Here is a 27,477-nt window from a genome sequence, read left to right as displayed (position 1 = left end):
AAAGACCTTGGCCAACTGCCCTCGCAAAGCCTGCTGGGAGTCAGCTTCCTAAGGGGATGGGTGACTCTCAGTCCCAAGCACCACTGGAGCCTTAGTGCTGCCAAGACAATCCAGGAAGTGAGGACAAGGAGACTCAGGCAAAGGCAGCCTAGATGGCAAGGATTTTCTCCCCAGTGGGTTTAAAAGTTCAAGAGTTGGTGCTTTTCCCATTTCTAAGGAGCAGCCTTTGCTCCAGGGAAATGGCATGTTTTCTGAGTTGAGGATCACACGGGTCCATCTCCCTCTACGCTCCCAATAACTTCATGAATTGCTTATTCTCATAGTCTTTCTGGCCCACTAGGTCACAATCTTTTTTGGGTTTTTTTTAAAGATACAGTTTAAAAAAGCATTTAGTCATCTCAATATGACTCTGAGCCAAACCAGATCATCCTTTTCTAATAGCTCTGCTTTTCAGAGAAAACAATTTGAATAGTCATACAGAGTATGCCACTCAACTGACCTCATGACTGCAAGCCATTTGGAATTGTTTTCATCATAATAGTAATAATGATAATAACAGCCACCATTAAGGTCGCTTTTACTGCACGCCAGGCCCTGGGCTAAGTATAGGAGGTCTGACAATTAAGTTCGAGAACTGAAAGTGTCTGCAGGGCAGGAGCTGTAAAGCATTTATCACCCCCAGCACTGCAGCATCTAGCAATGGGTCAGGAATCCCAGCAACTGTTTTCTTTACTCCATAAATACTAAGAAACCGTATAGCACCAGTTTACTATAAAGTAGTTGTTTACTCTTTTTACTTGAATGAACCACAGTGTTATGTGTTCTCTAAAGTCCTGACTGAAGGGGTGACACAAAGGGGCTCATTTTACATTTTGGCTCTTGAAATGCAATAAACATAACGAAACTGCCTTTTACTGACCAGTACATTGGGTTGAACAGTGTCCTCCCAAAAGTCATGCCCACCTGTAACCTCAGAATATGACCTTGTTTGGAAACAGGGTGTCTAGAGATGTATTCAAGTTAAGATGAGGTCATACTGGATGAGGGTGGGCCTATTCCAATGATTGGTGTCCTTATAAGAGGTGAGAAATTTGGACTCAGACACACAGAGAGGGGAACAACGTGTGATTACATAGATACTCAAGGAGAACACTGTGTGATAACAGAGACAGAGATTGGAGTGATGGCTCTGCAGCCAAGGAATGCCAACGATTGCCAGCACCCACCAGAAGCTAGGAGAGAGGCATTTTACAGATTCCCGCTCAAAGTTTCCAGAAGGACCCAACCCTGTTGACACCTTGATTTCAGACTCATAACCTACAGAAATAGGAGTGAATAAATTACTATTGTTTAAGCCACCCAGTTTGTGGTACTTTATTACAGCTGCCTTAGGAAACTAACACAAAGGATCCAGTTCAGGAAAAGCATCAATGTGAGGAAAAGTGCCCTGATCCTCCCAATTCAGAAGCTACTCCAGATAGCCTATCCGCTGGGGCTGCTTTTTGTGGGCCAGAAAGTACCTACTGCCTTTTCCAGGCCGAGGCAATGATCAGAAGGAGGTGGGAAGGATATGGGTTAGACTACTCAGTTCAGCCCCCGATGGTGTCCTGTTCAGGACTAGTCTGCTTCCTCTGTGTTTTATTTGTCATCTCTCCTGTAGCAGCAAAAAGGAGTGACGGCAGGGATCACGCGGGACTGAGAGTGTTCAAGGACCCAGAGGCATGCCCATGGTGCTTCTGGGCAGAGGGTGACCGCAGAGCGTGTTGCTGATGTGCTGAGGCTATGTCAGTCCCAACCGTCCCCAAGGAAGAAGGAGCCAGCTGACCCATCCTAGACACTCACAACTACTTGGTCAAAAACTGGGTCAAAACCTGAACATTGCACCATCTGTGGGGTGAGGGCATGTGTGGGCAGTGGCTGGGGTCAGGCTGAGGCGAGAAAAAAAGTCAGGCAGGAACGGGGCTGCGATGCCAAGGGGCAGAAATGGAGGTGCTGCTGCGGACGAGGAGCAGACCATGCAGGAGGCCAGAGAGCTGAGTTCAGAACCAAGAGAAACAAAGAGAAGACAGGACCTGAGGAGCTAAGCCTGGCAGGAATGAGTGGCAGGGCACCCTCCAAGGAAGCATTTCAAGGCAGCAGGTGACAGTGGTGGGACAAGGGGCCCCTCTCTTCCTGGAGCACATGCCAAGGCTGAAGAAACAGTGGGGTGTTTGGTGATGCATCTCAGAATAGAGGAAGGGACTGAGACACTTTTAACATCGTATCTCCCTGGAAAGATGCTAAGAGGAGGTCAAACTCAGCTGTGTGAAAGGGCTGATTGTTGTACACTTTCCTCCACTATGTGGCCCAAAGCCCTCCCCCAAGCCCCCAACCCCAACCCCATCTAGAGCAGCCCCTGATGGCCCTGAATGACTGAAAACCCATGTCCGAGAACAAGGAGGGTAAGGTGGGTTATGCAAAATTTCAGTTGCTTAAAGGACTGAGCAGCTGTTTAGGTGTCGGGAGGGGGTCAAAGCCAAGGGAGAGAGAGAGTCCCCAACGCAAGGGCACTGACCAAGAGACTGGTGGCTGAAAGCACGGCTTGATGATTGCACATTTAGGACATGAAGAGACACGTGAGAGAAGAGGCCAATCCTGTGGCCTCACAACCAGGGGACATTGTGTGGGGTGGAAGCTATAAACCCAAAGCAAATCCAGCTTGGGAACTTTAGCCGGAGTCCGTGTGTGCTAGGTGGGCTCACTGTGAGGGTGGTCAGTAAGGGGCTGCCTCACCCTTCTCCTATCCCTTGTAAAGCATTTTGCAAACAGCTGGGATGTCCCAATTCAGGGCAGCTCCACGTGCCTCATGAGACCCTGTCTAGGTGGTCAGGGAGCTATGAACAGTGTACTGACAAGGAAGACATTCTCAGAGACTCCTGTGTGTCTTCAGTAGATTCCCCCTGAGGTAGGCTGGGCCTTCAGGAGGGTCAGCTTACCTCCTGTGCCTGACATGCTGGTCCCACCGGGGTCATTTGGATGTGACGTTGAAGGTGGATCATAGCCGATCACCAAGTCAATGGTGGCCTGGGTAGAAATAATGCATTGCAGACAGAATCAGTGCAGGGCAACGGGATGCTATAGACCCAATGCAAACCAATTCTGCAGGAGTAAAAGTTCTAGAAGGAGTGGTGAGCAGTGGGGATAGGAAAGTGAGAAGAGAAAGAGGGAAGGATGACACACACTCCACTGTTTATATCTTCCCACATGTGATGCCAGGTGGAGTGGGAAAGCCTTGGAAAGGAGTTACCTGTTACAGGCTGCCAAGTGTATCATTATAAGGGGCAACCTCATAAACTGGACGAAAGTTGTGACAAGCAAATATGAGCTTGTAATTAGCCTCCAACCTAGACTGGAGATGACCTCCAATCACAGAATTACAGTCACAGGGGTTCCTTTTGAATTATTATGCTATTTATTTCCTCATTGATTTCTTTATTAATTGTTGAAACTTATTTTTACACTGCTCTCTGTAAAGAACTTCAAATGACTAACAAAAAATTACTTAACAATGTGATTCATAAAAGAGGATAAAAAAGGGAATCAAGTCAGGTTAAAGAGGAAGCAAATATGCAAATCATGAAATTCAAGAGGCAATTGCCTCTTGCATAAAATGTGACCCCAATATGACTAGAAGCCAAGGCAAGAAGGAGAACTGAAAATGTTATGCAACTTTCATTATCAGAAAGGAAGAAACATGCTAGTTCCTTACAGGAGATAAAGTTATTCCTACTTCTTAAATCTGAGACAATTTTCTCACATGTGGCATTATTTTAGGGCAGTTTCTTATCCTTTTATATTTCATGAACCTACAAAATTTCAAAAAAGTTTGCTAGGAGGAGTCAACAGAGGGATGCAAACACATGCCCACAACTGCTATCTGCCAAAAAGAAATGAAAGTTAACAGCAAAAATGAAGAACTACAAACCTCAGAATAAAAGGATTCCTTTGCAAATAAGATAGCACACATACACACACACACACACACACACACACACACACACACACACACACAGATACCCCACACCCAAATTACCAGTTTATATAAAATTACCAAATTTTACAAGGTGTGATCGAACAATATGGTGAATGCTTAAATTTTAAAAAATTATTACAGTAAAAGACACATTGCCAGGAATCCCCCTCAAAATACTCCCCCTTGCTTCGAACACACTCATGCCATCATTCTTGCCACTTTCTGAAGCAGTGCTGGAAGTCCTCTTTCATGAGTGTCTTTAGTTGTGGAGTCATGGCTGTCTTGATGTCCTGAATCATTGTGACTTTGGGGAAGAATCAGAAGTTGCACGGTGCCAGATCCGGTGAATAAGGTGGATGAGGACACACCATAATGTTTTTATTTGACAGAAATTGTCGTATACCAGAAGCAATGTGTGACACAGAGCGCTGTCATGGTGGAGAATGACTTATGGCACGCTTGAAAACACACCTTCTCTCAACCGTAGCTCACACCTGACTGACTGTACCAAACAAAAAGTTGAAACTTGTCATACACTGTTACTAAGGTTTGATGTGCTACTTCCGGTATTGAAGATCCCTGCCTTTCTGTTCGATGGTACTTGGCCATGTCACACATCATTTTGGCAACTTCTGTCAAAAACATTATTCACTGGATCTGGCACCGTGTGATTTCTGTCTCTTCCCCAAAGTCAAAATGACCATGAAAGGTAAACATTTTCAACTGATTCAAGACATCGAGGCAGCCACAACAGCGCAACTAAAGACACTCACAAAAGAGGACTTCCAGAACCGCTTCAGAAAGTGGCAGGAATGATGGGATATGTGTGTTCAAAGCAAGGGGGAGTTTTCTGAGGGGGGTTAACGGCAATGTGTCTTTTACTGTAATAATTTTTTTAAAAAATTTAAACATTCACCATATTTTTTGATCACACCGTGTACACTAAAAAAAAAAATCTTTCATTGTTTATCTGAAATTCAAATTTAAAAGGGCATTTCACACTGTCATTTGCTACTTTTGCTACATCTGGTAATTGTCTCTTGGGAATCTGGTCTGGGAGACACTAAATGATGCCCCCAATAACAGTTTCACGGCAAATAAAGAAACATAGGAGCTGTATCTTATGCTAAAGACCCAGGCCACAACAGGAAGACTGAATGCAGTAAGCACTGAGGGGCTCCGCTGCTAAACTTAAAGAATCAAACTTTTGAAATGTAGGAGAGTACATGAGTGGCTCAACGTCTGGATCAGTGGTTTCCCAATAACCTCAGGACTCCCAGGGGTGCTCCAGGGACCCCCCAAAGGGGGTGACAGGGATGCTAGGGAGGACAGGACTTGAGGCCCTTCATCTTTCTTACTCCATTCAATCACCCTAGTACTGCCATCCCAGGGTTCTACATAAGCTTTCTTCTATTCTTTAAAAAAAGGACAACTGAAAATATCACTGACTTGTACTGTCTTTTCTAAGTATCATTTCTCTCAATGAGGTTTTGGGTAGAAAGATGATAGCTGACATTCCACATTTACGTTTTATGTTTAGAATGCTGAATCATAGGAAACCTGTAATTTTGGGAAATTAGACCAGCAAAATTGACATTCCTAATGGACATTGAGAAAACTAGCCTGTGTTCTTGCCTACAGTATGGCCTATTTTAGTATAAAATTTTCTCCCCTCACCCAGGCTCCCAAGAAAAATAAATTGATTGCAAAATGAAGGTGTTAGAGGTTAATGGTGTAAACACGGTAACTTTATAAGGGCTGGTTAGCAATCATAGGAAATCTGGGAGCTGTGATAGTTGAGTCAATTATTTTTAAAAGTGCACTTGAGAAAGAGAATTCTGGTCTCATGTCAACAATATCAATACGTACCTATTTAGAGAGGCTGTGATCAGACAACGTTCAGCTGCTAACGCAATAATAAACTATTATTGTGCTATTAACATCTTGATATCCCAAGGTAATATTAATGAATTACCTTCTATAAAATGTTTTAATGAGTGTCTGATACACAGCTATGATCACCACACAAATGCTAACACCCAAGTGAATATGCACAGAGGGTCCCACTCACTCTACAGCATTCTGTTGTAGAAAATCAAGTTTACCTAATTTGTTAATTCTGTGATTGAGAATATAGAATAAGGCCATATCATTTGCAAATGGATCAGTTTATCTCAAAGCCAGTAGGTGCGTGTGTGTGTAGTGAGCTAATAATTATAATTTCACACTCTTTTCTTAATAAACGTTTGCTTCACCATCTCACTTCAAAGCCATTCTACAAGAGGGAAAATGCTCACCCCAGTGTCTTGCCCCTTTTCGTTTAGCAGGGAGATCAGTTTGTACGGCTGCGATCTGCTTTGATCGCCAATCAGGTCCTTCAGTGACACAGTGGCCGTGCCAATCAATCTGCAGTGGAAACAAGAAAGTACACAGTAATCTCAGTAAGAAGCACGCTTCCATTTACTCGTAGGACTTCCCAATTTCCTTCCTATTCATCTGTTATCGTTAAAATCACTTAATGAAATGTGGGCCGTTTTGTTCTCACCCTGGTAGTGTATTTTGACAGTCATCATTGCATACCAGCCATCATTTCTCCATAATAACTCGTCATTTCAAGAGTCAAACTATGCTGCCTATGAAATTTGAAGTCATGAACGAGAGAGGTGGGTGAGAGGCAAAGACTGAATATACCCACTGCCCAAATCCCTAAAGAGAGAAAAGCGGGACAAAATTCAAGCATTCCTCTGTAATTTAAAAGGACCCATAAAACATTGCCCACTGTAAAAAGTCCCCCCAAGTAGACCTTGAAGTGTAAATAGGTTGTTAGTTTACTGATGGGGTCAACTTGCCACGCCATATACTCTGGAGCAGCATTCAAAAGTTGGATGGGAACACTTCTCATTCCTCCTAGTCCGAGGGATTACATTCAGCCTCTACCACTTACCCATTTACCTCCGAGTACACTTAACACTGGGACAGGAGGACACAGGTGTCCCTCCTTATTGAGCGATGCTTCCTCATAGCAGGAATTGTTGCCTGTTCTGTTCACTACTCTAACCCCAGAGCCTGGAACATGGTACATTTCTTAACAGATATTTACTGAATGAGGGAAAGAATAAATAAGTCTACTTATATTGAGAATAATACCCAAAACAATTTTTATAGTTAGGGCACATGATCAAAAAAATTTATAAAACACACATCCCCAGGAACTTAGTCAAAACAAAAATGTCAGCAATAGAATACAATCTGTAAATTGAAGGTTATAACGCACAGCAAGATATAAGAATGGGGGAATTGAAGAAGTTTCCTTTGTGAAATGCAATCAGAAAGCAAAGAGAGCGCAGAGGTGTGCACTTTTTCAGTATGGATAATGAAACAGGAAAAGAGAAATAGTAAACATTTTTAAATGTTATTTACTTATATCTTGCCTACATGTGCAACTATTTATACTAATAAATAGCAGATGTGATAGCATGGAATATTATTAACATCAAAATACAAAACGATGGAAGGAGAACTGACTCTGGGTGGTGAACACACAATGGGATTTATAGATGATGTAATACAGAATTGTACACCTGAAATCTATGTAATTTCACTAACAATTGTCATCCCAATAAATTAAAACAAAACAAAAACAAAACGAAGCGTCAAGTCCTCAAAGTGATAGAAGAGATTCCTTATAGCAAAAAAAAAAAAACCAGGGTGAAGAAACTGTAGTTCAGCATAACACATTCGGGGCTTTACAGCAAAAATAACAAGCAGAAAAGTACATCTTATGGAGAAACATTCATTTTATTTAAAAAGCAATACCTTTTTTTAAAAATTTAAATCAGGAAGTGAAAGTTGATGTTAACCCCGGACACATCATTTTTGAACTGATATATCCATAGTCTCCTCCTCCACTTAGACCTCAGAAATAGGACTAGACTGTAGATCTGAGGTCTGGCACCCAACCACATATAGCCAATGTGACCCGGGGATACTTTTCTTTTTAATTTTTTTTAAATTGGAGTATATTGGGGAACAGTGTGATTTTCCAGGACCCATCAGCTCTAAGTAAAGTCATTGTTTCCAACCTAGTTGTGGAGGGTGCAGCTCACTGTCCCACATGGGAATTGAACTGGTGACCTTGGTGTTATGAGCACTGCACTCTAACCAACTGAGCCAACCGGCTGCCCCATGACCCGGAGATATTAATAATATTAGTTAATATTATATTGCACAATACCAGAATATTGCTATGGCAGCCTGTTTCATCAAATTACCCAATGATGCGAACCATTTATATATGGTTTCTTGGAAGTGTATACTTTCTTGGACAGAACCCCAGACAACACACAACAACCATGGTAAACTCTAATCTTTTCTAATGTCACAAGTAGAGTCAAGGAAAATTCTGCCTCCCACCATAAATAAAGCTGCAATGGACATCGGAGTACGTATATCTTTACAGATAAATGTTTTCAGATTTTCTGGGTACATACCTAGGAGAGGGATTGTTGAGTCATATGGTAATTCTATTCTTAATTTTTTAAGGATCCTCCACACTGCCTTCCATAGCAGCTGCACCAGTCTACTTCTTAAATAATATAAATGTCTAACCACTATACTGTATACCTGATGTAATGTACAGCATAGGGAATATAGTCAATATTGTGATAGCGTGGTACGGTATCAGATGGCTGCTGGACTTAGCATGGTGATCACTTCCTTAGGTATATAAATGTTGAATAACTATGGTGTACATTTGAAATTTATATAATATTGTATGTTAGCTATATTTTAATAAAAAATTAAAAAAAATAAAAATAGGACAGTAAACCAAGGGTTTATCTAACTGAATTTTTAAAAAGAACAAAATGTGAAAACCACAGATTTAAAAGTCATCTGACTGGCATTGAGTGTCTAAATGAGATACTCCCCTTGAAAAATGTGGAAACACGCTGGATTTTATTCCTCACAGTTCCATGACTCATAACCTAACATTATGATTAACATAATGACATTGTGTGCTTAAATATGTATTGATTTGCTTTTGCTAAAGTCAAGATGACCTGAATCCTTACCAGCAATAAATAATTCTTGGAACAAAACAAAAGGACAGCATGCCAGGACAATGCTGAAGTGGAGAGAAGGCTGCTCTGTGGTTGAACGAGCATTTATCCACCTCGGCTCTACTGACATCTGAACTGGACAATTCCTTTTTTGGGAGGGCTGTCCCAAAACATCTGCCATGTCAGATGTTCAACAGCATCCTGGTCTCCACTCACTACCATCTCTACACATTGCCAATTGTCCCCTGGTGAGCAAAATCACCCCATTAGAGGATTCCTGTTGTAATCCTGACCCTATGTCCCAGCTTCCTTCGGGATCTTGGGTAAGTCACCCAACTCTGTGAACCCACTTCATTACCTGCAAATGAGAAGATTAAAATAAATAATTCCTCGGACCCTTTTCAGCTCTAAAAGTCTGCTACTAGGCTTATATATGTGATGTTTTCTAAATACAGCTATGTAGAAAACTATCTCATATAGATAACTATCGCACGTGAAATATTTCTTTTCTCTTCTCTTAAAACCCTTGTTCAGGCCGGCCTGGTGGCTCAGGCGATTAGAGCTCCATGCTCCTAACTCTGAAGGCTGCTGGTTCGATTCCCACATGGGCCAGTGGGCTCTCAACCACAAAGTTGACTGTTCAACTCCTCGAGTCCCTCAAGAGATGGTGGGCTCCGCCCCCTGCAACTAAGATTGAACATGGCACCTTCAGCTGAGCTGCCGCTGAGCTCCCAGATGGCTCAGTTGGTTGGAGCACATCCTCTCAACCACAAGGTTGCGGGTTTGACTCCCGCCCCCTGCAACTAGAAAACGGCAACTGGACCTGGAGCTGAGCTGCGCCCTCCACAACTAAGACTGAAAGGACAACAACTTGACTTGGAAAAAAGGCCTTGAAGTACACACTGTTCCCTAATAAAGTCCTGTTCCCCTTCCCCAATAAAAATTAAAAAAAAAAAAAATACCCTTGTTCATTAATTTACGAAAAAAAATATCCTAGAATATGCCATGATGGACAGTCCAGAATACTAGGCAAGTTTCTGCCTTCAAAGGTTAATTACCCTATAATGTGAGTCAAATTTAAATTCGTGCAGAGTGTCAGGAGGAAAGGTTAGGTGAATAACAGAAAAGTGAAACAGGTGAGTGTTATGTAAGACAATAGGAAGTGATGGGACGTGTGGTTAACCGGAGAGAACCGGCTTGCCTAAAATACCAAGGCCATCTGTTGGCCTTTCATGGCTGTGAATGGCTTTACAACTCCATTCTGACTCAATCAATATCTGCTGCTTTCCTTTCCCCATGAGAGGGTGGTAACAGATAGCTGACCAGGAATAGAGCGAAATAAATAAAGCCAAGTATGGAGTCTAACCTCAATTCTTTCTTTCAGAAACCTTTAGCCCCACTTCTCAAACGTCACTTTTTCATCATAAAATTCTGATGCTTTTGTTGGGGGGGAGGTGTGGAAGATATAAAATAAACTTGAATTTCTTTTTTGTCTGACGTAAAGATAATGTGTTTAGATGAAAGCCTAGAAAGGCTTTAATCCCCAAAATATTTTTAACAGCCACATTGAGCTGAAGAAAAAATGCCAACAGTTACAACGTCTAAGAGCTTTCATGGTAAGTTGAAGAAAACATCCCGGATGGGGAAGTCTGAGTTCTGTAGGACTCCCGAAGTCACGCCCCGCCTGGCTTGGCCTATTTTCTATGATGTTGCCTAGATACAAAATACTGTGCGAGTCTGGGGAATGATGACTTGGCCTCCTACACAGGGGATAAAAACAGTTCAGTCAGACTACAGCCAATTTCCTTTAAAGGAGGTAACACTAACCCAAGAATCCTTTTTCTTTCATATTATTAATACTATAAATATGTTAACATGTTTCAGTGTGACAATTAACGGGGACACTTTGCCCTATAATTCCATGGAAAAATAAGAGTCTCCCCATGGACTCCTCTCACCGCTAAAACAGATGGACCACATCTCAAAAGGAAAGTTTATAGTAAGACTCTCAAGGCCTGTTGGCTCTCCAGCTTGACTTGTGGAATTAATAAAACGCAGATGTACTCTGCACATGACCAAAAAGCCAGTCCTGCTCCTGTTCCTTTCCGTCCGTGAATGTCCGTACAGTTTTGAGTTGGGTCTCTATTGGATGTAGTAGTAGGAACAACTACTACTTGAAAATTAGCTGTTATGATTGGGGGGCACAGAAGAGTTTAGTTGTAAACTAGTCAACTTTGTCATGCAAGTGTTGGTGAAGAACTTCTTCCACTGTTTCCTTCTTGTTAAAACAGAGTCCAGGGTGTTTGAAAAAGAGCATGAGCTCTTTGGGGCACAAATGTTAACAGCCACATGCCACTGTGGTGAGTAAGGGCTTTGCTGGCGGAGGTCTTAATCAGGGGAGCTCCAGGATACGGAGCTGTTCTGTGCAGCGAGGACACCGCCCACATGGATTACAGGAGGAGGGTTTACTGGAAATTCCTTCATGGAGGAAAGGAAAAATATCTTGGAGGCTGGAACGTTGCATTATCTCTGCCCCTAGAGACATCTCAACTTCCTATCCTCTGAGGAGGAACAACAGTCCCCAACGTGCTGAGGACAAATACTTCTCCAAGCTCTCCCCAGATCCCCTGTAGAGCTCCTAAAAGAACCATGGCCTGCCCACCCTTGGAAGCACTAGGCTCTCAGCCTGCTAACCCTTGTCATTTCTGCCAGGCCTGTATGACCAATGGGGTTCCCTTCCCCACACTTTCCCCTACCCTGGGCCAGCATTCATCAAGCTGGTTCCTTGGCCCCAGGCAGAAAGTGGGAGAGCAAAGCATGTACCTTGTCTCTCTGGTTTTCAACCAGATGGGTGTTGTGGGAGAGGAAGAAACTTTCCTCTACCCTCAAGGTACTTCCGGCTGGTCTAATAATTAAACCCAATGAAGCAGATTAACAAAAGAAAATAACGAAATTTAATACATACATACCCACAGGAACCCCACATACATGAGGACGTCAGAGACAGAAAGGTAAAGATGAAGTATGTATGGCATTCTGAGCTAAAGATCACCTTGGGGCTTCACAAGGAGAAAGGCCATTGCAGTATGTATGGTAAGAAGAGCAGTTTGGGCTGCCGTATAGATAGGCCAGAATAGGTTATCTCTGATAATCTCTCATTATGGGCAAGGCTTCTAAGTCAAATTCTTCTAGGTAGTTAAAGGGGGGTGGGGCACAAATTCTTGCTAAGCCTGCAGGGTCTCACTTATCTTCAGCTCAAATACTCTGCATACCACAGGGGCACATCTTGTGGTGGCTTGTCTAAACCCTGTACAGTGTGAAGGGGTTCAGAACTGGTGTCCCCAAGATGTGCCATTTTGTCATGTGAATTATTTTGAGCCGAAGGCAATGGAGACCCTGCAAGCTCATGAGAAACTTTTACATCCCCCTTAAAGAACTTACATTAGGGGCCTTGCGCATACTAAGAGCTATCAACAGAAATAGCTTTTTATAAGCTACCTATAGGGTAGAGCAAACTTCTAATTACTGAACATCTGCTTTTCTTATCACCCTTCCATGGCCTTCCTCCCCAAGGTATCTTACCTCACCCTTAATGCAGAATGCCATATCTACCTCATTTCCCATTTATATCTCTGAACCTCTCGTGTATGTGGGATTCCCATAAATAAATATGTAATTAAATTTGGTTAGTTTTCCTTGCTAATCTGTCTCATATCAACTTAATTATTAGATTAGCTGAAAAAACCTAGAAGGGTAGAGGAAAGTTTCTTCCTCCCCACAGGTGGGAGAGACAGGAGCAGCCATGGCAGCGAATCCTATCACAGGAAGCCCTCCGTAAGTAAAAGCCCCTCAAAGCACACTCCCTCACCAGCAGGAAACCCTCCTGAGTCTCCAACCAGCCCACCTTCTCCCTCTGGATTAGCTCATAAACCATTCCTCAGAACGTGGTTTCCTGACTGCCCTGTAGCAGAATCATCAGGGTAGCTGAAGACTCCCAGGACCCTGAGTCAGACTTTTTTCTAGTTAATTCTTATACCCAGACAGTTTGAGAAACAATGGTTTCAGTGGGGCAGGGAAAGGTGGAGGGGTGGGTGGATGGTTGGGAGTTTGGGAAGGTCACTGGCAAAGCCAGACCTGGGGAAAGAGGGATGTGTGTAGTTTTTAAAAAACACATTCAATATGATAATACAGGTTCATATTTGGAAAATCGGCATAGAAATCCAGTTATTTAACAGAAAAAAATAGTAAGCAAAAACTCTATTAAAATCTATTCTGCAGGCCTAGTCACATGCACCTTTCCCACGGCTTCCCCTCCTTATTTCATACCAGGATTGCCAGAGAGTCTTGAGGCCTTTGCTCTGTTCATCAAAAGGCAGCAGGGGTTTTAGGAAAGTAGAAATGCTGTTCCACACAGTGGATGCCAAACCTGGCTGTGTACAACCATCCCTGGGGTAGGGCTGAGCCTTGTGCTTTTAACAAACTCCATTCCCGGGTTTTGGAATCACTGACCCAGCCTGGAGACTGTGGAAGGATTTGCAGGATTCAGGACCAGCAACAACTCCTTTTTTGCCAGGCCTTCCCTACTCTGCTGCAAATGGGGTCACTTTAACAAAGGAAGGAGCTAAATGGAAGCCCAGGTTTCTGCATCAAAGCCTTCCTGGTCAAAGAGGCACTGAGGCCAGAGTGAGTTACTTTGTGGCTGCAAAGGGGCAGGTTAACTAGCCTAATGTCTGGCATGTAGGAGATGCCTGGTAATTATTTTTTGAATAAATGACTCTAACCCGCTATTTTGCTATTTGCACCTGACTAATTCTCCTGTTCATTCAGCCCTCAAAGATGTCAATCTATGTTTGTCTGCTTGGATGGTTTAGCAGAGCTCCTAGGCACTGTTTCTCTCTAATCCCTCATGCATTAAAATCAAGGTAGTACTAGTTTTCATTCTTTCACACATTCATACATCTATCTATTCATCCATCCATCTATCTATTCATCCATCCATCCATCCATTCATCCATCCATCCAGCACTTGGACTCTATGAGGTAAGGAGGACAAAATAATAGTGATTAAGAACCTGGAGTTAAGCAAAGCTGACTAATTTCACTCATCCTTGTATTACAAGTTGTGAGCCTCAGTTTGCTCATCTGTAAAATGGGCATAATAAAAACTCCTATCTAATAATATTGTTGTGTGGACGAAAAAGAGGCCTTATAATAAACCTGACAAGCTTGGGGGAGTCCTGTATGCTGGGCCTTACAAACTCAGAGACTGAAAGTAACCACATAGGATGGTCTGAACAAAAATTCCTAACTAAAATTGAATCATGGCTTGTCGTCACATCCTAGGCCTGTAGCTTCCTTGACAAAGGTCAATCTTTACTTTAAGTGAGCCTGTCTATTCTCTTTTTGCATCTAAGATAACATGCCTTTGAAATGTCAGAGTAATCTCCTTTTCTAGAACCCCCAGGGCACAATCGCTGCACCCAAGCACAGACCACAGAACCCCTCATTGCTATCTTGTTCCCTTCATACCATCTCTATGTGCTGTAAATGTTAATTATTAACTATATTGTACCTACCAATGTAAAATAAATACGTGTCTCTCCATTTTACGTTTTATCCAATCCCAGAGATTTCCCCACTTTGCTATCTCCCACCCCCTTTATTTACCATCAAGGCATTTCACGTAACTCTCCTTATGTCTTCTTTTATTCTACTGTATAAAATAAGCTGCAAAACGACCATTCTGCAGAGCATTTTCTCAATCCTTTGATTTTGCTTCCCAGCAATTGTCATCAATTTGGCTCAGACAAACTCATAAAAAGTCTCTACAGGTTTGGATGTTTCTTACGCCGACAGTTGTAAGGATTAAAAGGGTGATATGTGGTCACTTTTTATTATGATTTTAGACACTGCTCTAGAAAAAGGGATCTAAGAAAAGCATGTGACTGGAGGCCAGTACTTGCAGGGAAAGCTGGTCTGAACTCATGCACGGCCTAAATCATAGGAAGGCAGGTTTATCTATGCAGGGATTGGGTAGGTGGGCATGAAGAACAGGTAAGAACCCATTGTAACTGCCCACATCCATTTCTGTACAATCACTGTGCACATTTCTTCAAACCAGTCCCTTCTCTCACATATATCAAATATGTACTCCCTCCCCACCATTAATGCTATGTATTCCATGAGTCTGTTTGGAAATAATTTTTATTTTCAGGGTTAGACCAGAAGTAAACTTCAAGCTGTAGGTGAGTTCTAATAAAATCCAATTTAGTGGAATCTGAATGAAGTTTTTAAAAGTTATATGTCTCATAAGGTGCTTCATTATGAAACAGACCTCAAAACACATTCTTATACAAAAACCCCATCTAAACCAGCACACACACACACACACACACACACACACACACCCCTCACCCTGTCATTTTCTTCCGTTTTCCCTGCTTTATTTTTCTTCATCATACTTATCACCATCTACTATACTACATTTGGATTTATTGTTTATTATCTGTTCCTTCCACTCAGATGTAAGCCCCATGTAAGCCCCATGAAAGGCATGAAGGGAGTACCCCCAGTGCTTAGAGCAGTGTCTGACACACAGTAGGCATTAGCAAATATTTGTTGAATGAATAAATTAACTGACATATCATTGAAGATAGTCCAATGACCTTACAAATGATTTACAGGTTATAAAGCTTCCTCTCCTAAGAGATGATTCTCCAAGTGCAATTAAAAGATAATTACAGCTCTTATCATTATGAAATGCCTTTCTCTTTTAGTGTCTCTGGGTGCCGTTTTCCAGGCCTATGGCCCACCTTTACTTAAGAGAAGTTAACAGATGCCTGCAGGACTGTGGCCGCTGCTTAACAGGCCCCCCCAAACAGTGAGCGTCAGCCTCTCCAGCAGCCGGAGACAGCCAGCCCAAACCAGCTTTGATCTGTTCATAGCTTTGCCGCTCTATTGAAAATGTGGAACTAAAAAAACCTCACCACTGAGAATCCTGTTCCACAGTGACATCTGTGTCTGCTTTAGACTCTCACACAGCCTGAGAAGCTACTTCAGTTAGAAAACCTGCCTCCACTGGGGCTGTCCATCGCTCCTCACCAACCATACCAGGAGAAGGAAAGCTCATGGGGACCACCTAAGCCAATCCCATGGTCAGATTTACATGTGGCAGTGTCAAAAGTGAGTCTCATCGCTGGGACAGATGAAAGTATTCAAAGTTTGAAGACAGGGTCTTTTGTCTACCAGGAAATGAAAATTTCTCATAAGTGATACCACATTGTCCCATGAAATTAATTTCATTCCAAACCACAGTCTTTCTGTTTTAATAAACAAACAAACAAACAAATAAATAAAACCTTTGCCCAGGGAGTTAGTATTTTCACTACCCAAACTTGTCCTTTTTCTTTTTCTAATTCTATAGCCCCCAGTACTACCCTGGCCCTCAATCCAAACACATACAAAGAATAAATCCTGGAAAGTCTGGGCTCTGTGTAAGAGTATTTTAACATAACTAGGCTAAATCCATGGGCTTCCACGTAAAGAACTGGGTGACTATAAGCAATTTGGTGAACCTCTCTGAGCTACATTTTTCTCATCCGTGAGCTGGGGATAAGTCTGTCCTAATGTCATTATAAAGATTAAATGTGACTATGTGTGGAATAGCTTTAACACAATGCCTGGCACATAGTAAGCTCACAACAATGATTAGCTATTCTGTTGTGCCACGGGAAATTGAAGTAATTTTTTCCCTTCATTATATGAAATCTGCCCTTATGTCTTTCATTTATTGAGGAAGTATTACAGCCCCCATTATAAAGATGCAGAAACTTGCCAAGAGTCACCCAGTCAGGAAGAGCCCAAATCCAAACTAATCTCATGATCCTACAGCTGACCAGTTGCCCACACCTCCTCTTGTGCAATGGCCTGGGTAAATTTCCTCCTAAGTATACTGTTAGGACTGTAGCATCTCCTTCTTACTCACAGTGAGGCAAAACAGATGGCTCGCTCAGTGATTTACACTCCGATGATATTTCTAACTTTGTTCTGCATTTGTGTGGGGGTGTATGTGATGGTGATTTTGAATGCATAAGTACACACATATGGAGTGGGAAAGTAAGAGTACTAGAAATACAAACTCTTGGATAATTATGGTCATTTTGTCTCAGACATTATAATCTGCATCCCTAGAATTTGGATCTTTTTTATGTTCTCCACGTCTCTATTTAACATGCTCTACCTTCCTGAACCTATGGAATATAATTATACTTATTTCATTGTCCATGTCTACTAATAATATCATTTATTAATAATACTTCTGTGTTTTTTCTCAACGTTACTGAGGCAAAATCCTTCTGAGTGCTCTACCCAGAGATCATGAATTAGAAGGTTTTTCTGCCTTGGCTGGTAGGAGCAGTAACTGTTCCCAGCCCAGCGTGCAGTCCAAGGATTATTCTGCCTGCTCCTTTCAGATGGTTCTTCTCCCTACTTCAGGTAGTTTCCTCACTGACCAGTACTCAGCTGAAGAGTCAAGAGAACCCGCTGTAAATCTAAGGCTCTCTCTCTCTCTCTCTCTCTCTCTCTCTCTCTCTCTCTCTCTCTCTCTCTTTCTCTCTCTCTCTCTCTGCCTGTTTGTGTAGCTCTAGACTCCCACCTGCACCTCCCCAGCTCTGGGAGACAGCCAGGATGGAGATGCCCAAGTTCCCTCTCCCTGCACTGCAGCCTGGAAACTCTCTCTAGGAGTTAAGCTGAGCCCTCATAAGGCTCATCTCATTTATCTCCCCTCTATTGGGTCTCACCCTCCTGTTCTGCCAATCTCTAATATCTGAAACCACTGCTACATACATTTTATCTAGTTTTCTGGTTGTGTCAGTTGTGGGGAGAGGGTAAATCTGATCCCTGTTTTGTCATCTTAGCATGAGTGCATTTCCAAATTAGCAGGGGTGCCAAAAAAATGTATACAAGTGGACACTGGTCAATGTTGCTCAAGCAGTAGTTTGCCATAATCAGAAGTGTCTGGATGCTGATGGGAACCACTTTGAGCACCTCTTGTAATTGCAGAAGTCACACGTGACTTGTATTCATCTTTTGTTACCGGTATATATTGACTATTACAATTTTAATACATTTTTCCTTTCTTAAAATGTGTATACCTTTTTTTGGCACCCGCTGTACAGTCACTTTAAGGATGAGTGTCCTGAGGCCTGGAGGGGTTGAGTACCTTGCCCAATCAGGTTAAGGACCTTGCTGACTTGTAATCAGTAGAGTCTCGAGTACTTGTCTAAAAACCAACCCAAATGTCCATAAGCCCCTATGGACTCTCCCCAACCATTCCCACATCCACACGAGCTCCCTAACAAGAACGGCTCTGAGGAAATAAAACAGGACAATGAGATGGCGAGTGATGGCAGAGGCAGCTCCAGGTTGAGTAATCAGAGAGGCAGAGGTCAAATGACAAGATTTTACACCTGCTGCAATTGGAGGGAAAGAGCATTCCATGCAGATGGAAGAGCAAATGCAAAAGCCCTAAATGATATCTCTTGTTCCTCCCTGGCACCTATGCATGAGCACACAGACACAGACACACCTGAAAACACACATCTTTCATTCCTACACTTCCAGGCTTATGAAGATAATTTTCCTTTAGGAATTCAGTGGAGTTATAGCAAGACCAGGACACCCAGGGATCAAAGTCTCAGCCTCAAGCCCTCTGAGCCTCAGTCTCTTCTCCACTTCTCAAGGTCATTGTGAAAATCAAATGAGATAAGATATACTCTCAGAATTAATTTTGTCCATTATAGAGCATGAGAATAAGTGACTTACTAGTCAAGACTATAAAGACACCTCCTTAAAATGTTTACCTAGAAGGAGCTGCCAATACTCTGATAATGAGTATTCTTAATTTTTTCAAAATTAAAAGAAAAACTACTTCCGTTTTAGCCAAAAGATAATCCATCATTCCACCTACATTTTGGTTCCTATAGGGGGTCAGAAATTTTCAGTATAATGTAAAAGTCAAGAGTATAGGCCTGGATTTAAATGCTGACTCTGCCACATACCTGCTGTGTGACCTTGAACAGATTACTAAACCTCTCTGAGGAAAAACAGGACCTGCCTCACAAGGTATCTGAGGATTAAGTGGGATATTTCTTTCAAAGAGCTCGGCATAGCCCTTGGCACTCCCTACATCATCACTAACTGATAGCCATATTGCTTGTCTGCAAAGGGAACTCTCATTCTTCAGACACTGGGAATATCCTTCCCCTGGACATTTCAGCTAAAAATATCATTTCATGTTCATCATGTGACCAAGAGGCTCCTCTCGCTCTTTTCTCACCGTCATTTAGTCTGGATGGCTGGTTGGATGCCTATAAAGTGAGAAGAACAGTCTGCACTGAACGCCCAGCCCACTTCCAGTGCCTGAGGAGGCATGTTATTCATGCACCAGCACTGTGCGTGCTTGGATTGGAGCAGGGCAGTCACTGTGGGAGTGGAAACACATGCAAACCCAGGCAGCCTGGCATATTTGCTTACAAGCCCGGAGCAGCAGATGTGAGTCATATTTGCACAGACAGTGTCCATGGCAACAGGAAAGTCAACAAGCAAGACATTCCTTAAGCTGGTAGAGAAATCTTCTGACCCCACCCTGCACTTCCAGGTGAGGGAAACGTTCCCACACTGGGCACTGAACAGATCCTCAAAAGCCAAATCATTAGTAGAAAAGCCAAGAAGAAAATCTGGGGCTAAAATACACAAATATTTTGGACAGTCATACAGCTAATTCTCAGATGGGTTTAACTTTTTTTTTTTCCTGAGTGTAGAGGGCATTTGACCAAGGTCGATGCATTGTCTCGTTGGTGGAAACAAGACCAAATGTCATCATTCTCAGCTGATAGGGAAGAAGCACAGAGCATGGAGCCCCTAACTTTAAAGGACCCTCTTACAATAGGACCCACTGTATTTTTTTTTGTTGTTCAAAATTACAAAGAAAAGGACCAGATAGACTGCACGTCAGCTACACGCCGAAATGCATACCAAACGCCCAAAGTAGGTGCCAAGGTGAGTCTTAGGTGGGGAATTGTCCTCCCCTCATCACTGTTTTCATCCAAGGGCCCCATTGTGTTTCCAACAGGTGTAAAATAAATATATGACAGTCTCCCAGTATTGTTTTCCCTGCTTCCTAACTGGCTCCTAACTGGTCCAGTCTCCATACCGAAAGCCTGAGCTATCCTTTTAAAATATAAGTCAGGTCATCCTCAACATCCTTTAATGGATTCCTATTCCACTTGGAATGAACTCCAAAGCTTGTGTCATGGCTCACAAGGTCCTGGGTGCTGCAGCTCTGCGGATCTCATCTCCTTCCCCATCCCAGCCCCTCCTGCTCTCCGTGCTCCAGCCTGACTGGCCTCGTCCGCATTTCTCCACCACCCCAAGTACATTCTTGCCTCAGGGCCATTGCACTTGCTGTTCTCTCTGCCTGAAATATTTCACCCCCCAGAGAGCTGCATGGCTCATTCTTTCATTTTATTTGGGTCTCTGTTCCATTATCACCTTACCACCATCTCATATAAAACTTTCCCCCACTCTCAATAAGTCTCTATCTTTATTTTTCTTCATAGGCGATAACAGTTTCCTCCTTAGCTTATAGCACTTCATAATATCTGATCCATGATATATTTATTCATGTATCTGTTTGTTTTCTGATTCGCTCTCGAGAATGGAACCTTCCAGAAAGCAAGGACTTTGTGTGAAACATAGATGAGAGCTTCAAAGGGCCAGCCCGCCAGGCTCTGCTGTCATGTTTAAATAGATGAAGCACAAAGTGAAAAAGGCCTGAGCCAGTAAGAAACACATGGCACAAACAATGCCAGGAAGAAAAAGTAAGATCTGGCAGCAGACGGGGTAGGATATAAAAGAGAAAAGACCCAGAGAGAACTGAGGTTCTGCATCAAGTCGTCTGGAACCATGTTATGCAGCACGGTGGCCACCAGCCACATGTGGCTACGGAGCACTGGAAATGTGGCTACACTGGACTGAGATGTGCTGTGAGTGTGAGATACACACCGGATTCCAAAGACTGTACCAAACAAATACATGCAAAATGTCTCCATAATTTTTAAAATACTGATTACATATTGAAATATGTTGGATATACGGAGTTAAATAAAATACATTATTAAAATTAATTTCACCTGTTTCTTTTTGTTTCTTAATGTGACTACTTACCAGAAAATTGTAAATGACCTATGCAGCCTGCACTACATTTCTGTTGAAGAGGGCTGCTCTAGATTATAAACAGTGGTACCATTTGCAGAAAGAAGAGAGGAAAGAAGAGAAGGGAGCAAAGAAGAAAAGAGACTATTATTAGTAACACATAGGAGGCTACAGTGAGGCTTGAGCACCCACTTCCTCAGAACTTGGAAATATAAGAAATAAAGCTGTCTTTTGGGAGTTGGGGTGGGGGGTAGATAATCACATAATTGGTTCAAAGCTCAAATATGCAGCATAACCTAGAATGGTTTTCAGTCTACAGAGTGGGACCAGAACCTACTGGAATATATTTATATAACTTAAGAAAAACTGCATCCATCACAAGGGGCATTGGTAAACAATGAAATATGGAAAAAGGATGCCATCAAAGGACCATGGGTAGTATCTATCAAAGCACTGCCAAGGGGGTAGATGTCTGTCCCGACTCTCTTAGTCTGACACCAACCCTAGAGACTAGAGTAACGATCTAATTTACGGGTCAAACCAAGCCACTGTTGACAAAAAAGGGGGCATTATTAATTAATCATTGTGCTAGGACAATAAACCAGGATTGTCCCAAATCTGGGCATATGGTCACCCTGCCTCAACTAATTCATTCTAATTTATTGATCTCTTTACAGCCTTCTGATTACCAAATGTGCCTGATGTTAACACATACATTTTTAAATGTAGTGACATTATGAAAAACTGGGATGCTTCTTACAATTGATATAGGCATTAATGTCAGGCTTCCCCCCCAAACCTATTATTAATTTAATAATATATCTTATGGTCAATGACATACTATTGGGATACAGTAATTTGGATACAGTAATTTTGCTTCCCATGTGGTATGACATAAAGGAAAACTCATTAATCAGAGAGTAGGAATGCCCTCCTCCCAGGCATTTATTTCAATTGGAAAATAACAAATAAACTGTTTTTAAGCATTGGTTACTTGCGAGCTAGGTTAGTTTGAATTGGTAACCTAAGACTGGGTTCTGAGTGTATAATGCCCAAGTCCGGATCAAGGAATGGGGTGAACTTACTGAGGTCATTCTTGTCCCATGGAGACCTGTTTGGCAAGTCCCCCAGCTTTACTCGGGGGACAACACTCGGTACCATCACGGGCACCATCATAACCCTTCCCCATTGGAAACTGGCAGAGTCAGTAAGACAATGAGTCTGGTTTAGATCTGTTAGGTTCAAAAGGCCAATAAGAAGACAACAAAATGGAAGTGGGGAGAGAACTTGAATGAGATGTGTATGGGTCACACATGCGCGGAAAAAGAAGTTATTTTGCTGTGTCCAAATATAGCTGCAGTTCAGATAAACCACCAGAGGTAAGAAACAACTATATGCAATTAACAAAGAAGTTTCAGGAGGGTAAACAGGTTCACCCTATGTACCAAATTGGATAGACTAGTGGTGGCTTAGTGTTTATAGCCTCTTAGGAATACAGACGTTTGGGGTAAAGCACTGTGATTGATCAACCACATCTGACATTGACTCAGAAGTGGAGGAATTAAAACACGTTTATATCGGAAGTATTATAAAATGCTATTAAAGATGTTTTTCTTTAACAAAATACAATAGTAAGATAATATGTAAAATGAGAAAAACATTTGAAATCAACTTACTTATTTTGTCCAACTGTCTCAAAATCTTTCACAACAATTCTGAGGGAAGAGGAAGAGTCCAGTGGTATACTCCTCAAGTCAAACTCCAAAATCTGTCCACAGGAAAGTTATGAAAACAAAAAGGCTGTCAAAAGGATCAGGGAATATAATAATATGTACCAACACTAAACGTTGGGTCATTATCTTCACCAATGACAATCTTTGAATTACTCAATTCTGTAGCTAGGTGGAAATGACTAAATTCTAAATAATTCTAAAGCTGGAGGCTGCTGACGGTTGTGGGAAAACAAACCAGACTTAGCCCCAGAAGACCTGAAAGCAACTCCTGGCTTCCCATTTACTACCAGGCTCTGTGGCTTAGAACAAGTCACCAAACCCCTATCTCACAGTCAGAGAACTGACCGCACGCCTACTACAGCTGTTTCTAGAATAAAATAAAATATATGCATGAAAATGCTTTCTTCAATGGTTATGCTTAAATCACTTGCTCTCCCTAAACATTAGTATCAAAGAGGTGAGTAATCTAAGAAAACATTTTCTAAAATGCCTCTTATTTGAAGTCCCACTGTCATCAGTGCTGTACTCAGAAGAGACTTTCATCTTAATACTACAAATTGCTATCTAATAACACATGCAAAAAAATCAACAGAGCACTACTGATGCCTGTGATTGATTATGTAATAAATGAATTAAAGCAGCATCTACTGATGATGTGATTCTCCTTGTAATGGGTTTGGAGTAGATGGAGACTATGTCTCATAACTCATATTAGAACACACCCAGTAATTCCAACGGGCTTGGGGTTGGCATTTCATTTGGTTTAGGTTTCAGTTATAAAACTGTAACTGAAAAGTTTACTTGGTAAATACATGTGCAGTATGAAGGAAAAAATGCGTTGGAAACAAAATGGGGTGAGATGGATAGTGCCCTGTGGAGGACACGCCTACTCACATGATCACACATCTCTCTGCCATTGGCCACAGAGATTGACCTCAAGTATAAAGTGGCATGTTAGGATTACTCAACACCCAAAGCACTAGATGCACACACATACAACAAGAATGTACTTCGATTTGTTACATTCTTGGAGCTCTGTGTGAAGGCTTTGCAGAAAGGCATGAAGAAGCTTTTTATCCTCTTCTCATTCAATGAGAAGGTACAGTCTTTATCTCATAGAGACACTGAAACTATTGGGAGGGGAAGTCTTCACAGCCTCCAGATTTAGTAGTGAAAATATCAAAGACATGTATCACTGCACTTATCCAGGAAGCTTTTGGAAAAAACAATGGGGCTGATGATCAACTTTTCAAAACGTAGCTAGCATAGGAAAATCCTACTCAGTGGAAAGAATTAAAATTTTCACATACCTATAAATATTAAACACTGGGGCGGGGAAGGTAAATGAATTATATTCCTTCAGTACAATATTATATAGTCATTAAAAATGATTTTGAATGGAATGATGTGGGTATATACTCAGGATATAATAGTAAAAAAATAGGAAGGAAACTGTACTTGCTATATAATACTAACATGCTATTTTTAAGACATCGTATTTTATTAAATATACTGACTCAATAAACATTTCTTGATACATCCCAGATATTAACAGTAGTTGCTTCTGGATGGTAGGACAAAAGGAAATTTTTTTATGCTGATCTGAAGTTTTTGATATTTCTAGTTAAATAGAAATTATTTTATCAACCTAAAAACAGTAAATGTCTTGACGCAGCCAGACACACAAAGTATCATGTGATACACTCATAATTAGTCACATGAAGATATGTTTTTAATTATGGAGCTTTTCCTCTGGGACTCTAGAAATGATCTAATTCCACCCTTTGCTCTACGGGATGTGCCCACATATGCAACATAACCCAACCAAGGTCACACAGCAGGCTCAAGGCTGTTCCAGGCTAGAACCCAACCCTCCTCACTCCTGTCCAGACTCCACTCACCACACCTATACTGTACAGGAGATGTCACTGTGTTATGTCCCCTTGAACTGCTCTGCTATCTCTGTGGCCACAAGGGGAAAAGGAGGGGGTGGGGGTGAAACACATAGATTCTCCTCCCAAAGGAAAGAGTTAACCTCTGACCAAACGTGAGATAACCTAGCTTATCCATTGAAACAAAGTTGAAAAAACAATGAAGTTACCTCATTCCAGACAGGGTTGAGTTCATTATCAATTTTCTTTGTTTTCTTTTTCTCATCTGCAAATAAAAAATAAGAGACAGCAATCCATTAGAAATACTTATAGAACATATACCATTCATTTGTTCACTCAAAGAGTACTTCCCTGAGAGCCAATGATGTGCCTGCATTTTCCCATTCATCTACCTTGGGTGGAGGCTACCTGAACCAAATTTTTCCAAACTGAACAGCATGATTTGGCCTCAAGTGTGTTTACCATCGCCAGGTCTAAAGGAGTTCAGGGCTGGGGGACTGAAAACCATGGAAATGCCATGATCCTCTGCTTCTTCCTCACCAGCTCCTGCAGACCAAGGTTACCCAGGGCCTCTGCATCGCTAGCTTTCTGCAGAAAGAAGCCAACAAAGCTAACCTTTGACATGCAGGTGCCCCCATTTCAGAGATGAGGACACTGAGGCACAAAGGAGTTAAGACATGTGAGTTCAAATGCGGCAGCGGTGCCCTGATATAACCTAGTATTTCAGCTCGGAAGCCCATGCTGCCTCTGCGGGTGATAAAACCACACCACAGTTTAAGATTAAGCTGGACTCCCTCCCACAGGCCTCAGCAGAAGACAATTTATTTGTACATAAACACTTTCTAGAACCCACAGAGCATTGGGGGCTTCCTTTACTTCTGGCCCACCTTTTTAAAGATACAAAGTCTTTTCTCTGTGTGTGGGAGACTAGATAGTACACCTACATAGAGGAGTAAATCTAACATTGTAGAAGAAATATTGATAAAAATACTTTTGCATTTTGAACAAATCTGTAAATGACACCTTTGTTTATAGAAAAATGTTTGTACTCGTCCCTAATATTCAGCTCTGGATAAAAATTTGTGGAAATAAATACTTTGGAATGAAAAAAAAAAGTGTTAATTCTGGTGTTTAAGTTTCCTTTGAGTGAAGTCCAAACAGCAGGGGTTACTATTAGGTCCCTAAGTCTCCAAATCTTTACCAAAATAAAAGCTCATGTTTGAGTACAAAATACTTGGTAAGCATTAGATCATCTGTTTTCAGGGGAAAAAAAGAAAAGAAAAGAAAAAAAAAGTTTTCTCCTGTGTGTCTCCTTTACTATCACACAGAACACTCACAACGCTTCTGACACAAGACTTATGGGGGGGTGGAGGGGGCAAGGTTTCCCCTGCCAAGCAACTTTCTGCAATACCAGACAGACGTTCTACAATTTAACTCAATTCTGACACTGTTTACCTGGAGATAGCATCAAATCTCACAGGTTAAGGGGTCAGTCCCACAAGACTGCCCCCACCGCCGCTTCAGACACCAGTAGCAAGATCAGGTTCTCACTAGTGTTTCTGACAGATCGGCTATAAATCTGAGGTTCCTGTGATCCCCTGTTGGGTTCAATCAATTTGCTAGTGCAGCTCACAAAACTCATGGAAAAACTTATGTTTAGCAGTTTATTAAAGGCTATGACAAAGGATACAGATGACAGCCAGAGATACATGAGCACAGGAGCTTCTGTCCCATGGAGCTGAGGTTTCATCACGTAGGCATATCAATTATTAACTCCATTTCCAGCCCCTCTCCCCAGTCTAGAGAAGTGGGGGGCGGGGCTGAAAATTCCAAGTTTGTCATTACAGCTTGGTCTTTTTCTGGAGACCAGCCCCATCTAGGAGCGCACCCAGAGTCTCCTCATTAGAACAGAAGGTGGTCCTAGTGCTCTAATCACTAAGGAATTTATAAGGCTTTTAGAAGCTCTGTGCCAAGCATGGGGTTGGGGTCGGGGAGAATAACATATATATTTTCTGTTCTCTCACATCATCTAATCTCCTTAAAAACCCCAGGAGGTACGTATAATTATATTCATCCCCCTTTCACAGCTAAGGAAACTGAGAACTTGAGTAACATAGTCAAAGTCACGCAGTGAGTAAGTGGCACGAGCTAGGTTTTGAACCACTCCTTGGCGTCCCCTCTCCTGCTGTGGGATGTAGGAGGTAGTGTGTTTTGTTCAGCTGAATGTCACATCGCTAAGGCTCTCCGCACACAGCCAGCAGTGGGACTAACCACTTCATTCTTCCAAGACCTCAGCATAGCGAAACCATGACTCATCCCCCTCACGCTGCTAAGCATTAACTTTTCCACTTGAGTGGGCTCCCATCTCCCTGCTGGCTTCCCTTTTAAACTGCAGCATGACCCTACTCGTCGGCTTGTGCCGGGACCGATGCTAGTTCGCTCTGACCATGGTTTTTTCTGTGTGGCCTACACAGCCCCTCACTGGGTCTGCCTCTGACGTCACCTAGACGCTGTCCTCACTTCCCCTCCCACACTTCCAGATTGGGCCCATTCACTCCTCCTCTTCT

General features: G+C 42.2%; 1 protein-coding gene across 1 annotated transcript in view; it reads right to left on the bottom strand.

Moving 5' to 3' along the window:
- Positions 1-27,477, bottom strand: part of MYOF (myoferlin) — a 127,739-nt gene that overhangs the window by 87,832 nt on the left and 12,430 nt on the right. Inside the window, exons 2-5 of the mRNA XM_074338694.1 lie at positions 25,120-25,175; positions 22,962-23,053; positions 6,310-6,418; positions 2,976-3,063 (exon numbers count right to left, since the gene is read on the bottom strand). Of these exons, the coding sequence (XP_074194795.1) occupies positions 2,976-3,063; positions 6,310-6,418; positions 22,962-23,053; positions 25,120-25,175 (345 nt within the window). The remainder of the gene's footprint in view (positions 1-2,975; positions 3,064-6,309; positions 6,419-22,961; positions 23,054-25,119; positions 25,176-27,477) is intronic.

The sequence above is a fragment of the Rhinolophus sinicus genome, linkage group LG07 (assembly GCF_036562045.2).
Source record: "Rhinolophus sinicus isolate RSC01 linkage group LG07, ASM3656204v1, whole genome shotgun sequence".
Taxonomy (NCBI): domain Eukaryota; kingdom Metazoa; phylum Chordata; class Mammalia; order Chiroptera; family Rhinolophidae; genus Rhinolophus; species Rhinolophus sinicus.
This window is presented reverse-complemented; position numbering and strand designations above follow the sequence as displayed.